Below are 13,091 nucleotides of genomic sequence, written 5' to 3'. Positions count from 1 at the left end.
ACAGAGAAATTACCCATCAGTGTTTCTAAGGTTCCCACCACACAAATTTGCAGCTTCAGTAAAAGCAGACCTCCACCTCTGGACTTTATCTGTATCTCCATGGAAGCGCTCTGCATGCTTCTGAAATGCTTCTGCAACAGTACCAGTCTGGTTCCTAACATCCGTCGGATCGACGTTGTAGAATATTGGCAGAACAATTTGCCCAAGTGTTCTTCTGCACTCCATGATCTTCTCCAGCTCCTCAAGGCACCATCCGGATTCCGCGTACCGTTTCGAGAAGATGACGACGGACATCCTGGACCGTCTGATCGCTTCCACCAGTTCATCTGTTATGTTTTCTCCTCTTGGAAGTTCGTTCTCGTCAATGAAGACGTTGACTTTGTTGTCTTTTAATGTCCAGTAGAGGTTGTCGGTGAAGGTCCGGCGCGTGTCTTCGCCTCTAAAGCTCAAGAACACGTCGTGCTTCCATTGTTTCGAGGAAGAGGGTGAAGATACAGAGGAGGGATCAACGGTTGTGATGGTAGTGTCCATTGATTGTTGTTGGCAGAGCTTGTGGTTTTCCCAGATGATCTGCAAATACCAAGTCAACTGCTCGCATCAGTGACCCTTCAGTCTCCCTAAATCACGAAGGAAAGTGTTTTATCCATCCACAGCTTTAAAGCCAACTTTGCCCCCTCACAGTTAGATGTTATTTATAATGTTTTTATTATATTTTTATACCGTTTAGTGGCATTTGATACGAACAGTCATATTATTTGAAAATTTATAAAACTCAGGAAGACGAATAATAAAGACTCTTCGTATACCATAATTATCATTTAATGAACTAGTTTTTCTTAATTAATAATTTATTAAATAATGAACTAAATTTAAAAATCTGATTAATTCAAATGATATGATTGTCCACATCAAATGACATATAAGATGGTATAAAAATGTGGTATAAAACATGGTATGAATATGATTACTCTTAAATTAAAGTCCCACCTAAAGGAGAGATTTTTCAATGTGACCGTCATATAAGGTCGTACACCACGTGTTCTTATATAAATTGTGAGATATGTGTGTTAAAAGATTAATATCTAAAAATTAAAAATTTCCACCACTTACATAAAAATACTTGGTGTACCATCCGTGTTCCCTTCATAACAAAAAATTTCTCCACCTAAAGGTCAACATCTCTTCCCTCTTAATCTTTTATACTCTCTTCCTATTTAAACGGTTACGATTAAATCACGTCAACATTTTATATTAATTTTTTTTATAAAAATAATAAGACAAAAAACAAAATGTGAGAGGAGGGGAGGGAATGGGATGAAAGTAAGAAGAGAGAGGTCTTAGGTTCAAATCCCGTGGATGGCGAATTCAATACCAAATTAAGTTGTTTATTGTGTGGCTTCGCCGAATTCTCTCTTCTTAGTATAAAAATATCGATGTACTTTAAAAAAAAAATCTAATTATTCACTTCTTTGTGCACAATGTCACTGTTCACTTATTCGTGCACAGTGATGAAAAGATATTGAACCATTGTATGATGGTGTAAATTCAAACTCTGTTGGTGATTAATCTAACAAAATATATCGTCTAAAAAAAAATATACACATGTATACACTTCTTTGTCGCTTCTATTTTGTTGACTTTTCGTTAACACGTAACTAGGGATCTGGATCTTATATAGAACCCACTGAATCATAATTCAACCATTTATCGTTTATCTTTTAAATATTTCTTTAAAAATTATTTTTATCAAAATCAACAATTTTGAAATTATTTGACAGTTGAATTAAATGATAGTAATATCATGTTTCTTGAAAAAAATCATATTTATCTATTTTCTTTACCATAATTAAATGTTTTAATAATAATAATTATCTTTAAATATTTAGTAAAAATAATTTATAAACAATGTACAAAAATATAAATAATTTAAATCGTGTAAAAAATGTTAGGAAACAAGCACATTCTCAAATGAAATTATTTTAAGATCCCTCAACGGAAAGAGTCAACGGAAGTGAAGGATAAGAAGGATACTGCTTATTGTCTCCAGCTCTCCAGCTCTCCATCTCCTCCCTCATTCTTATTCCTTCCTCTGCAAATCTTTCATCTTGTAAATTGGGGAATTATGTGTGGCTGAAGGATCGTGCAGGTTTTTTCCTCTGTTTTCGATTAATAGTCTTTATTTTCTCAATTAGATATTAGTTGGGTATTGTGTTCTATTGTATTGCTTATCCAGATTTATTTGCTTTTATGAAAAGCCATCGTATTTCAATTCCCCTTGGGCGAGCAAATCTGCGCACTTTGATCCAATTATGTAGATAGAAAAGCACTTCTTTTCTTGTGGACTGATCTGTTCACTTTGACTTGAATTAATCATAAATTTTGCTGTAAGCAGTTATGGATACAAGTACAGCCCTTGAAGCCTCACCTTCATCTTCACCGTCCTCTTCCTCCTCCTCCTCCTCCTCACCCTACGATGTATTCATGAGCTTTAGCGAAGACACGCGCAAAACCTTCACGGACCACCTCTACTGGACAATGAAAGACGCCGGAATTGACTTCTTTATGGAGGAGAACGAATCAATAAGAAGAGAGGAAAATATATCAGACAAAGTGAAGCAAATAATCGAAGGGTCTAAGGTTTCGGTCATCGTCTTCTCAAGTAGGTATGCGGATTCCATCTGGTGTCTTGAGGAGCTGGTGCAGATCATGGAGTGCAGAAGAACACTGAAGCAAATGGTTCTGCCAATATTCTACGATCTTAGTCCGTCAGATGTTATAGGTACTTTTGTACTAGCATTTCAGAAGCATAGAGAGCGCTTCCATGAAGATACAGATATACAAGAAAAGCTACGGCGGTGGACATGTGCTCTTACTGCAGCTGCAGGTTTGACAGTCTGGACAGATGATCTTACTGCAGCTGCAGGTTTGACAGTCTGGACAGATGCTTTTACTGCAGCTGCAGGTTTGACAGTCCGGGTTTTCAGAACTACTAATGGGTAAGTACGTACTCTTCTCTGTTTGTTTGTTCATTATTTCTTTAAATCGTCATTAACAGTCATGCTTAGATTTGAGTTCTCTATCATTTCCTTTTTATTTTTTTTCAATCCAATTCTTCTCCCGAAATTCTCCTTCTAAATTTCATCCATTTCTCTAAATTTAATGTCAAAATTGAATTGCTAGAGTTCAAGCCTTCTAAAGATATATGAGCTTGTTCTCCAATTTATTCTAGATGTGTGTGGCCTTATAGCTGCGCTCATTCAAATGGGGGCGGTGGTGCTCATGATTTAGGCTCATTTAACAGTTCGGACTGTATTGACTATTTCAGTCGACTAGGATAATTAGTCATCAACTAAATTAATAGGGCATTTGATACTCTACCAGATTAAAATGTTGACTATTTAATACAATGTTTGATATTGTGTCGATCATCAAACTGCTTTATACAAAATTAATTTTAAAAAGATAATTGTTGAGAAGATAAATTATAAATCTAATTTTAGATAAAAACTTGGGTGCCTTAACTTTGATTAATTTCACTTAAAACAAAAACTATGTCATGATACTTCCAGATTTCCCCAGATCTTTGCTTCTCACACCTAAAAGCCAAAAATTCTCCATCTTCCTAGTGGGTAATCTCATGAGGCTAATGGTTTTTTAAGTAGTTGACAGTAAATGTTTGAGATGAACTCCGCATGTTCTTTTTACCAACCAAAAGTCTTCTGTTCAAGCCAAAGAAAATAGAGAATTTGTGAAAAGGAGGTTAAAACTTAAAAGTCAAAAACTAATTTATTCCCCACGTCTTTGTGGTGTGTGTGTGTGTGTATATATAAAATAAATAAATAAAAACTTGTTAAAAAGTTATAATGGCTTAAATAACTCGAAACACAATTTTTCATTTTCGTTCATTACCAATATAATGTTTAAATATTTTTATACCTTTGAGCTCATTTTCTTTGATTATCAATGCAAAGAAAATTAATATGAATTTTTATTTTATATTTAAAATTTAACATATCAGGTGGAGTAATGTTCAAGTGTTATATAACTGTCAATTTAAATTTCATGTTCAAAATTTGACATTCCTTTTTGGAGATGATCTTATATGTCATTTCAAAAAACTTTAAAATATTTTTTAAAATTTATTTAATCTTTGCAGTTGCTAATAAATATTTGTGTACTTTTGCTTCATTTTCAAATATAATAACCAGGTATGAAGGAATGTTTATCAGGGCAATTATTGACGAGATCACTAAACTACTCCAAAGCCCGACTCCAATTGAAATAGCATTTACGGACAGCGCTAAGTCTCCCCTTTCTACGCTTCCGGGGAAGTTACCTGGCACGGGATCTGCTTCCGGCTCCGGCGAGTACCATTGCTCCAACTCCAAGAGGAGGTACGCGTCATTCATTACCCGCGCATTTTAGTTTACATTTCCTCTCCCCAGCTAAAATACGCCTCTAGCACGGTTACCGAGACTATAAGATTTGGTTGGTTTTTCCATAGTCTCAACGAACCATAAAAATGTTGGAAGTCTTTTGAGAACAAATGATACATTGGAGAATACCATATTCAAAGGAATGTAATGGTTGGTTCATTTAATCAAACATGGGAACTCTATGTGGTGCCTGAACATATGGAGTTCCAAGGGTAATGCATTGGATGGTGCATTACTGGTTCGACTTCCATTGATAGTGGAAGAGTTAATTCTTGGACTCACTAGGATTTTCCATCCATGCGTATGAATAGAGGTGGCGTTTCACCATTGTAGATCATCCAAAAGACTATGAGCGAGAGTTCTAAGAGTTGTTCCACTCCAAGGTTGAGAGTGAGCGTGTTCCACCATAAATTGTGAGTTAGATTAACAGTGTGAGGGTGTGTGTTATATTTTCTTTTATTCATCAAGCATTGTCTTTGGCTTGGTAAGATTGTTCTTGCCGTATCCATTATTTTAATATAGTGAAAATTTGATTGCTGTCTTGTAGACGTAAGCAAAAATTGTTGAACCACGTAAATTCTTAATGTCTATCTTTCTGCTTTACTCTTTATTTTTCCTTGTCATGTAATACCGTCAATCCTAACAGGAATGGACCCGGTCAGTATCCCGGGTCAGTTGCTGGGCATTAATGGTTGTAGCACGCGTTGAGGCTAACACAATAAGATGCGCCTGGCGTATTAATTCGACTTTCGAATAGTAAAAAGTTTGTTTGTTTGTTTTTTTTTTTTCAGCGTTTGGGAAAAAGACTTTTGTTGTTTAATTTTTGGATAATGCTAGGAAGACAAAATTTGTAAACTTAAATGATATGGAAGTTGATGATTGAATTATTACTTAAGCATTTATAAACGTGTTCATTCCTATTGGTGACACATATTTTAGTTTACAACTTTTGTCTACAAATTAGTCTCCCTAGCATTAAATTAAGAGTAACGATATGGAGACTAAATTTATAGATAAAATTTACAAAGTAAATGATGTATCACCAATAATAATGAGAACGTTAATAATTCAATAATTAATTTTCATGTTATATAATTCATAAATTTTTATTTATAAATTTAATTTCCTTAATATTACTTTTAATTTTGACCGAGGACTAAAAATCCCTAAACTAGTTTATATATTCGATTTTTCTATTTTAAAAAATTAATTAATTAATTAATTGCTCTAATTTTTGGTAATTCAGGAAAAAGCAGGTGAAGAAAACGATTCGGGTGCCGTTGATAAGTACCGGGGATATTCCAGCGGACGAGCACTCCTGGAGAAAGTATGGTCAGAAGCCGATCAAGGGCTCGGCTTACCCACGGTACTCAATTTAAATCCCAGCCGTAGATTTGGTAATGAAATGAAAAATCGGGATGCGATATGATCGGACGGTAAGAATTGAATCTGACGTTTGCTTAATTGTTTATGTTGAACAGGTTATATTACAGGTGCACTAAGGTCAGAGGGTGCCCGGCGAGGAAACACGTGGAACGAGCTCCGGATGATCCGAAGGTGCTGATCGTAACGTACGAGGGGGAGCACCGGCACCCGCCGGAGAAGGTGGAGTTGGGGTTTGAGACAACGTGAGTGAAAGTGGGTTAGAAAGAGGAATTTGTGAGTTGAAGAAGAGACGAAAAATAAAGCCAGAAGATGTGTTTAAGAGCGTTTTCGTATATAAATAATTGATAAGGATCCTCACCGGATTATATCTTCCCGGACCTGGGAATGAACTGAAAACAAAGATAAAACATTGATAAGGATCCTCCCTCTCCCCCCGCCACTTCTTCAATCCCCTGCAACCAAATCTCCCATGCTAAACTTACTTCACAGTCTAGGCTTCCATCAACTGCGCTCCACCTCCTAATCGAATCATAGTCGTCGGTTCCGGTTACTTCCTCACTCTTCTCTCTCTAACTCTCCCTCTCTCTGGATCTCATAAATTGCCAACTCAAATTTATGAATTATTGACTTACCAATGATTGATAGAGAGACGAATGCCGAGGCCGAGATCTTGAGGTTCGAGTGAGAGAGGTTGGTTTCTGTATTTGTTTATGGGAAAAGGGATGAAGTCAGGTTTGAGTGAGAGAGAAGAGTTGTAGATTTGATAAAAATAATTAATAAAAAACATTTAATAATTAATTAAAAAATATGTGAAGCTGTCAAATTTCATAGTAAGGGAGAGAGCTGTTATTTTATGTCATATCACATCAGATTTGATTTATCGATTGGAAAATACTGTTATTGTCTTTTTTTTCTTTTACGTTATTAATGGTTTTTTAAGTAGTTGACAGTAAATGTTTGAGATGAACTCCGCGTGTTCTTTTTACCAACCAAAAGTCTTCTGTTCAAGCCAAATAAAGTAGAGAATTTGTGAAAAGGAGGTTAAAACTTAAAAGTCAAAAACTAATTTATTCCTCACGTCTTTGTGGTGTGTGTGTGTATATATATAATAAATAAATAAAAACTTGTTAAAAAGTTATAATGGCTTAAATAACTCGAAACACAATTTTTCATTTTCGTTCATTACCAATATAATGTTTAAATATTTTTATACCTTTGAGTTCATTTTCTTTGATTATCAATGCAAAGAAAATAAATACGAATTTTTATTTTATATTTAAAATTTGACATATCAGGTGGAGTAATGTCCAAGTGTCATATAACTGTCAATTTAAATTTCATGTTCAAAATTTGACATTCCTTTTTGGAGATGATCTTATATGTCATTTCAAAAAACTTTAAAATATTTTTTAAAATTTATTTAATCTTTGCAGTTGCTAATAAATATTTGTGTACTTTTGCTTCATTTTCAAATATAATAACCAGGTATGAAGGAATGTTTATCAGGGCAATTATTGACGAGATCACTAAACCACTCCAAAGCCCGACTCCAATTGAAATAGCATTTACGGACAGCGCTAAGTCTCCCATTTCTACGCTTCCGGGGAAGTTACCTGGCACGGGATCTACTTCCGGCTCCGGCGAGTACCATTGCTCCAACTCCAAGAGGAGGTACGCGTCATTCATTATCCGCGCATTTTAGTTTACATTTCCTCTCCCCAGCTAAAATACGCCTCTAGCACGGTTAATGAGACTATAAGAGTTGGTTGGTTTTTCCATAGTATCAACGAACCATAAAAATGTTGGAAGTCTTTTGAGAACAAATGATACATTGGAGAATACCATATTCAAAGGAATTTAATGGTTGGTTCATTTAATCAAACATGGGAACTCTATGTGGTGCATGAACATATGGAGTTCCAAGGGTAATGCATTGGATGGTGCATTAGTGGTTCGACTTCCATTGGTAGTGGAAGAGTTAATTCTTGGACTCACTAGGATTTTCCATCCATGCATATGAATAGAGGTGGCATTTCACCATTGTAGATCATCCAAAAGACTATGAGTGAGAGTTCTAAGAGTTGTTCCACTCCAAGGTTGAGAGTGAGCGTGTTCCACCATAAATTATGAGTTAGATTAATAGTGTGAGAGTGTTATATTTTCTTTTATTCATCAAGCATTGTCTTTGGCTTGGTAAGATTGTTCTTGCCGTATCCATTATTTTAATGTAGTGGAAGATTGATCGTTGTCTTGTAGACGTAAGCAAAAATTGTTGAACCAAGTAAATTCTTAGTGTCTATCTTTCCGCTTTACTTTTTATTTTTCCTTGACATGTAATACCGTCAATCCTAACAGGAATGGACCCGATCAGTATCCCGAGTCAGTTGCTAGGCATCAATGGTTGTAGCACGCGTTGAGGCTAACACAATAAGATGCGCCAGGCATATTAATTCGACTTTCAAATAGTAAAAAGTTTGTTTTTTTTGTTTTCCAGCGTTTGGGAAAAAGACTTTTGTTGTTTAATTTTTGAATAATGCTAGGGAGGCTAAATTTGTAAACAAAATTTTGCAAACTAAATGATATGGAAGTTGATGATTGACTCATTCTTATTGATGACACATCGTTTAGTTTGCAAAATTTGTCTACAAATTAGTCTCCCTAGCATTAAATTAACAATACTGCTATTCTTACCATAATTTTATACCACATTTCTTTATCATCTTAGGTGGCAAATGAGTTGGACAACCACATTATCTAAATTAATTAGCCTTTAATCAAAATGTTAATCAATAATTAATAAAAATATGATTGATTAAATGATGATTGTGGTATACGAGGAGTCTTCATCTTCCACCTAAGATTATTTAAGTGTTTTAATTAATAAAAATATTGAAATTAAATGATGTAACTTGTCCAACTCATCTGTCACCTAAGATGGTAAAAAAATGTGGTATAAAATTGTGGTAAGAATAACATCACTCTTAAATTAAGAATAACGTTAAGAATACTAAATTTATAGATAAAATTTATAACCTAAATAATGTATCAGCAATAAGAATAATTTCCCTAGCTCTTAATTTTGACCGACGACTAAAAATCCCTAAACTTGTTTATATATTCCATTTTTTTATTTAAAAAATTAATCAATTAATTGCTGTAATGTTTGGTAATTCAGGAAAAAGCAGGTGAAGAAAACGATTCGGGTGCCGGCGATAAGTTCAAAAATGAAGGATATTCCAGCGGACGAGTACACCTGGAGAAAGTACGGTCAGAAGCCGATCAAGGGCTCGCCTTACCCAAGGTACTCAATTTAAATCCCAGCCGTTGATTTGGTAATGAAATGAAAAATTGGGATGCGATATGATCGGACGGTGAGAGTTGAATCTGACGTTTGCTTAATCGTTTATGTTGAACAGGGGATATTACAAGTGCAGTAAGGTAAGAGGGTGCCCGGCGAGGAAACACGTGGACCAAGCTCCGGATGATCCGAAGGTGCTGATCGTAACGTACGAGGGGGAGCACCGGCACGGGCCGGAGAAGGAGGAGTTGGTGTTGAGACAACGTGAGTGAAAGTGGGTAGAAAGAGGAATTTGCGAGTTGAAGAAGAGACGAAAAATAAAGGCAGAAGATGTGTTGAAGACTAAGATGCAATTGGAGATGCTAATCCTTGTTACTATTTTGGGGTTTTTATTACCTTGTAGTTTAAGAGCGTTTTCATATATAAATAATTGATAAGGATCCTCACCGGATCATATCTTCCCGGACCTGGGGATGAACTGAAAACAAAGATAAAACATTGATAAGGATCAACTCTATGCTTGTTGAGAAAGATGATCAACAGAAGGCAGATGAGTCAAGTCTCATAGATTATAATCTAATTGTTCTTCCTTCAACTGCATGTAATTGTAGGATAATACTGTTCTGTGTCCATTTTATTAACAAGGGTTCGTTAATCGTGATATATGAACTCATTCGGAAAGAGCAATTCATCAACATAAAGGCTCTGAACCTCAGTAGATGCAAAGGTCAATCCTTTCAATCTAATAATCTATAAACAAACAAATTGTTCGTGTTTCAGAATGCTGTGTCTCTGCGTCTCAGCGCTCTCACCGATAGGAGGACGCACTTGCACTTTGTTTTGTTATTCGAAACAATGTGGAGTTGGACCTTACTTTGCTAGTTCAATCTTCATATGCAAGTGCAACACCACATTCAAGTCAGAAGATCAACTGATTCCGAGTTTGTACTTCTGATCAGTTCCGCTTGAAGAACAATTAACGGATACCAGTACAGCACTTGGAGCCTTCTCTTCATCCTCACCATCTCCCCCCTCCTCAAAGGTCGCATCAGATTCCATGCAGCTTTTGTGGTTTTGAACTACAATGCAATTATATTCCCCGGCAACAGTTCCCTCTGCATTGCTTTCTATACTGAGATCAAACCTTATTCTTTTGTGAGATCGATTCTCATCGTATGAGTCATCACCAGGTCTTGCTGCCTCATGATCTCTGCCTTTCTTGTATTCACTTGAATATGACCTGGACTCACAGTCAAGCGTATATTCATTGATTTCCTCCTTAGGCTGGACACCCCTTAACCATGAAGGTCCAGGAAGAAAAAGGCCACCATTTCCGCTCGCACTCCATCCCTATACCATGCGCAGCAAGATTTGTAAGAGCAATTAATACATGCATGTATGCATACATAAGAGCGAGAGAGAGAGAGAGAGAGAGGACCCGTTGGATTGCTTCCAGAAAAGCATCATTGAGATTGGTGCACCCTTCCATATGAATCCTTGTCATGGAGGTTAACGACTTATCCAGGCCTGGAATTTCAGTGACTTTGGGGGAGTAATTCAGATGCAATTCTCTCAATCTCGACATCTCCGAAAAATCTGGCATTCTTTCCAATGCAACGCACTGATTCGCTTCCAGGATTTCCAACCTTGTCGGTAAATTTGGAATTGCCTGAAGCTTTGTGCAATTATCCAACTGTACAGTTTGAAGCTTGGAAAGGCCAGTGACGATAGGTAGTACAGTAAAATCATTGCCTCTTAGATCTAAAACTTCCAAAGAAGACATAGACCCGAGATCCTCAGGAATTGCATCATTTGTTAAATTGGAGTTCGCAAGAGAGAGATATTTAAGGCACTTCAGTTGTACTATGGAAGGGTGAACCTCGGACAAACTCTTGCAGTCTCTGAGTATCAATCTCTCGAGATTGGGGAGTTTTGAAAAGTCTGGTGATCTTTTTAGGCGACAGCAATGACCCAGATTAAGAAACTTCAATTTCTCAAGCCGCTGTGAGACAAAAACGAAAACAAAATTAAAATCCAAACAGAAGAGAGAAAGCATGATGTCAGTACTTACAAAACCTGGAAGAAAGAATCAATAGCTTGGTTAAAATTATGCAGTACCACGTCGGAGTCCGTCCAAACTTGCATTTGGCTATGACTCAGGTCGACATCAACTAGGTTTGGTAGATTAAAATTTTCTGGCATGACCTCTAGAGGAAACTCAGGCCAACACAGCCATGTTAGCTTTTTGGAAAGATACGTGCAGTTTCCCGTGAACTTCACACCTTTCAGCATGAGCAACCTCAGTCTCCGCATCTCTCTAAGTGCTTCTGTACTGAAGCTAGGCTTGTCAGATTCATGCAAATCTAAAGTGAGTCCTTCAACGTCCTCCGTTCCCTGTTAGAAAAGAAGAAAAAAATACGTAAGAAAGGGACTGCGAAAAGACGATTTATACACATGAAGCAAAGCAATGAATTGGATCCATCAAGTAAGAACTAAATATGAAAAGGGTTATTTGTATGTGGGATATGCATACACTTATCTTTCATTGCATACATTCTTATACTACAATTTGATTGCAAATGTACTTACAGATATGTTACTCAATACGTCTTTTACATCGTCCTGGTCCCACAATCTACAACGTTTTCCAGTGATGGTAGGAGATTTTGCACGTACAATTTCTCTGCCCATATCTCGAAGCAAATCATGCATTATAAGGTTGTTTCCTTCATCAACAGTTACAAGGCACCGATCATGGAGTTCTCCAATTCCTATATCTGGGTCGAAGTCACAGCCATCTAATATTGTCATGACATAGTCCTTGTTCATTCCAATAAAGAAACAAGATATGTCAAGGAATATAGCCTTCACGTCATCGTCAATTAGCCCATCGTAGCTCATTTTAAGCTTTTCATAAATCTTCCCATGAGGCTTTCTTTTCAATTTGCGCAGCGCACTTCTCCATTCTCTTTTGGTTTTTGAACTTAGATAAGAACCTAAAACTTCAAGCGCTAGTGGTAACCCTCCACAGTAATCAACAACTTTATTTGCGAGTTCGAGATATTCATCATCGTTAGGATGACTCTTCCTGAAGGCACGCCAACTAAGAAGCTGAAGAGCTTCTTCATTATTCATTGTTTGTGCCCAACACGTCTTATCGACTCTAATGAACTTTAGCAATTGTTCATCTCTTGTTGTTACAATAATTCTACTCCCTCGACCAAACGACTCGTGTTTTATAGCTAACTCTTCTAGTTGATCCACAGAGTCTACGTCATCAATTATGACAAGTACCTTTATGCCGCCAAGTCTTTTTTGTATCTCCTTGGTTCCTTGATCCACACTACTTACCTCTATGTTGGCCGGTTTCAAGATATCACAAAGAAGTTGGTTTTGCAGTTTAACCACACTCTCTTCCCTCACTTTTGAAAGGAAACTTTTACCTTCAAAGCTTTGATGAACTCTGTTGAAAATGGCTTTTGCAACCGTTGTCTTCCCCGTTCCAACCATGCCCAAAATTCCAACAATGCGCACATAATCTGATCCTCCAACATCTAAATCATTGATGATTTCTTGCACTCGAGAATCTATTCCAATTTCTTTGGCAGCCACGTTTAAGTATGTGTTGTTCAGTTTTCTAGTGATGTCGTTGACAATTTTCCTTATAAACTTACCTTCGTACCTGTTAACAAAAATTTCCAAAGTAAGAAGAAGTAAGAATCATAAACTGCAGGATTAAACTCAACTAATAACTTTGTCATGATAACAACAAAACAATGGCACATTATATTGATCCATGTGATTAGCTCAATTCGACCAAACTGATAGATCAGGCGTTTAGAAATAAATACTCTCTCACTCACTCACACACACACACACACATCAGGTTTCTAATCTTTGCATTAGCAGCATTACAATGTGTAAACTGATCAAGGTTCTAAGCCCTATCATTTTATAGTTTATTGACATTT

At 36.5% G+C, this 13,091-nt stretch overlaps 4 protein-coding genes across 8 annotated transcripts; 2 read left to right on the top strand and 2 right to left on the bottom strand.

Moving 5' to 3' along the window:
* Positions 1-13: 13 nt before the first annotated feature.
* Positions 14-639, bottom strand: LOC125468483 (TMV resistance protein N-like; the record flags this gene model as incomplete). Its single annotated transcript, XM_048564290.1, has 1 exon — positions 14-639. A coding segment is annotated over exon 1 (518 nt), but the record flags the coding sequence as incomplete, so codon positions are not given.
* A 1,327-nt stretch (positions 640-1,966) lies between these two features.
* Positions 1,967-6,728, top strand: LOC103957516 (TMV resistance protein N). 5 transcript variants are annotated; one of them, XM_048564288.1, is made up of 6 exons: positions 1,971-2,146; positions 2,393-2,923; positions 2,963-2,996; positions 4,209-4,394; positions 5,683-5,802; positions 5,918-6,728. In XM_048564288.1, the coding sequence occupies exons 2-6, from the start codon at positions 2,395-2,397 to the stop codon at positions 6,066-6,068; spliced, it is 1,020 nt and encodes a 339-aa protein (XP_048420245.1). In that variant the 5' UTR covers positions 1,971-2,146; positions 2,393-2,394; the 3' UTR covers positions 6,069-6,728. The 5 variants fall into 5 exon arrangements, 4 of the variants coding, with proteins under 4 accessions (XP_048420246.1, XP_048420245.1, XP_048420243.1 ...); XR_007250869.1 differs by lacking the exon at positions 5,918-6,728 and adding an exon at positions 5,083-5,199 and having other exon boundaries at positions 1,967-2,146; positions 2,393-2,996; XM_048564286.1 differs by having other exon boundaries at positions 1,973-2,146; positions 2,393-2,996.
* Positions 6,729-8,964: 2,236 nt separating this feature from the next.
* LOC103957517 (WRKY transcription factor WRKY51-like) lies at positions 8,965-9,571 on the top strand. Its single transcript, XM_009369694.3, has 2 exons — positions 8,965-9,123; positions 9,239-9,571. The coding sequence occupies exons 1-2, from the start codon at positions 9,047-9,049 to the stop codon at positions 9,390-9,392; spliced, it is 231 nt and encodes a 76-aa protein (XP_009367969.3). The 5' UTR covers positions 8,965-9,046; the 3' UTR covers positions 9,393-9,571.
* A 100-nt stretch (positions 9,572-9,671) lies between these two features.
* Positions 9,672-12,837, bottom strand: LOC103957518 (disease resistance protein RUN1). Its single transcript, XM_048564285.1, has 4 exons — positions 11,710-12,837; positions 11,239-11,514; positions 10,559-11,122; positions 9,672-10,470 (listed from the first exon to the last, which is right to left on the bottom strand). Exons 1-4 carry the CDS (start codon positions 12,628-12,630, stop codon positions 10,048-10,050), a joined length of 2,184 nt encoding a protein of 727 aa, XP_048420242.1. The 5' UTR covers positions 12,631-12,837; the 3' UTR covers positions 9,672-10,047.
* Positions 12,838-13,091: the final 254 nt, after the last annotated feature.

The sequence above is a fragment of a genome, unplaced genomic scaffold (genome assembly GCF_019419815.1).
Source record: "Pyrus x bretschneideri cultivar Hongxiangsu unplaced genomic scaffold, Pyrus_bretschneideri_v1 Contig383, whole genome shotgun sequence".
NCBI classification, from domain to species: domain Eukaryota; kingdom Viridiplantae; phylum Streptophyta; class Magnoliopsida; order Rosales; family Rosaceae; genus Pyrus; species Pyrus x bretschneideri.
Note: the sequence above shows the minus strand (reverse complement) of the source record. Positions and strands in the feature narration are given on the sequence as shown.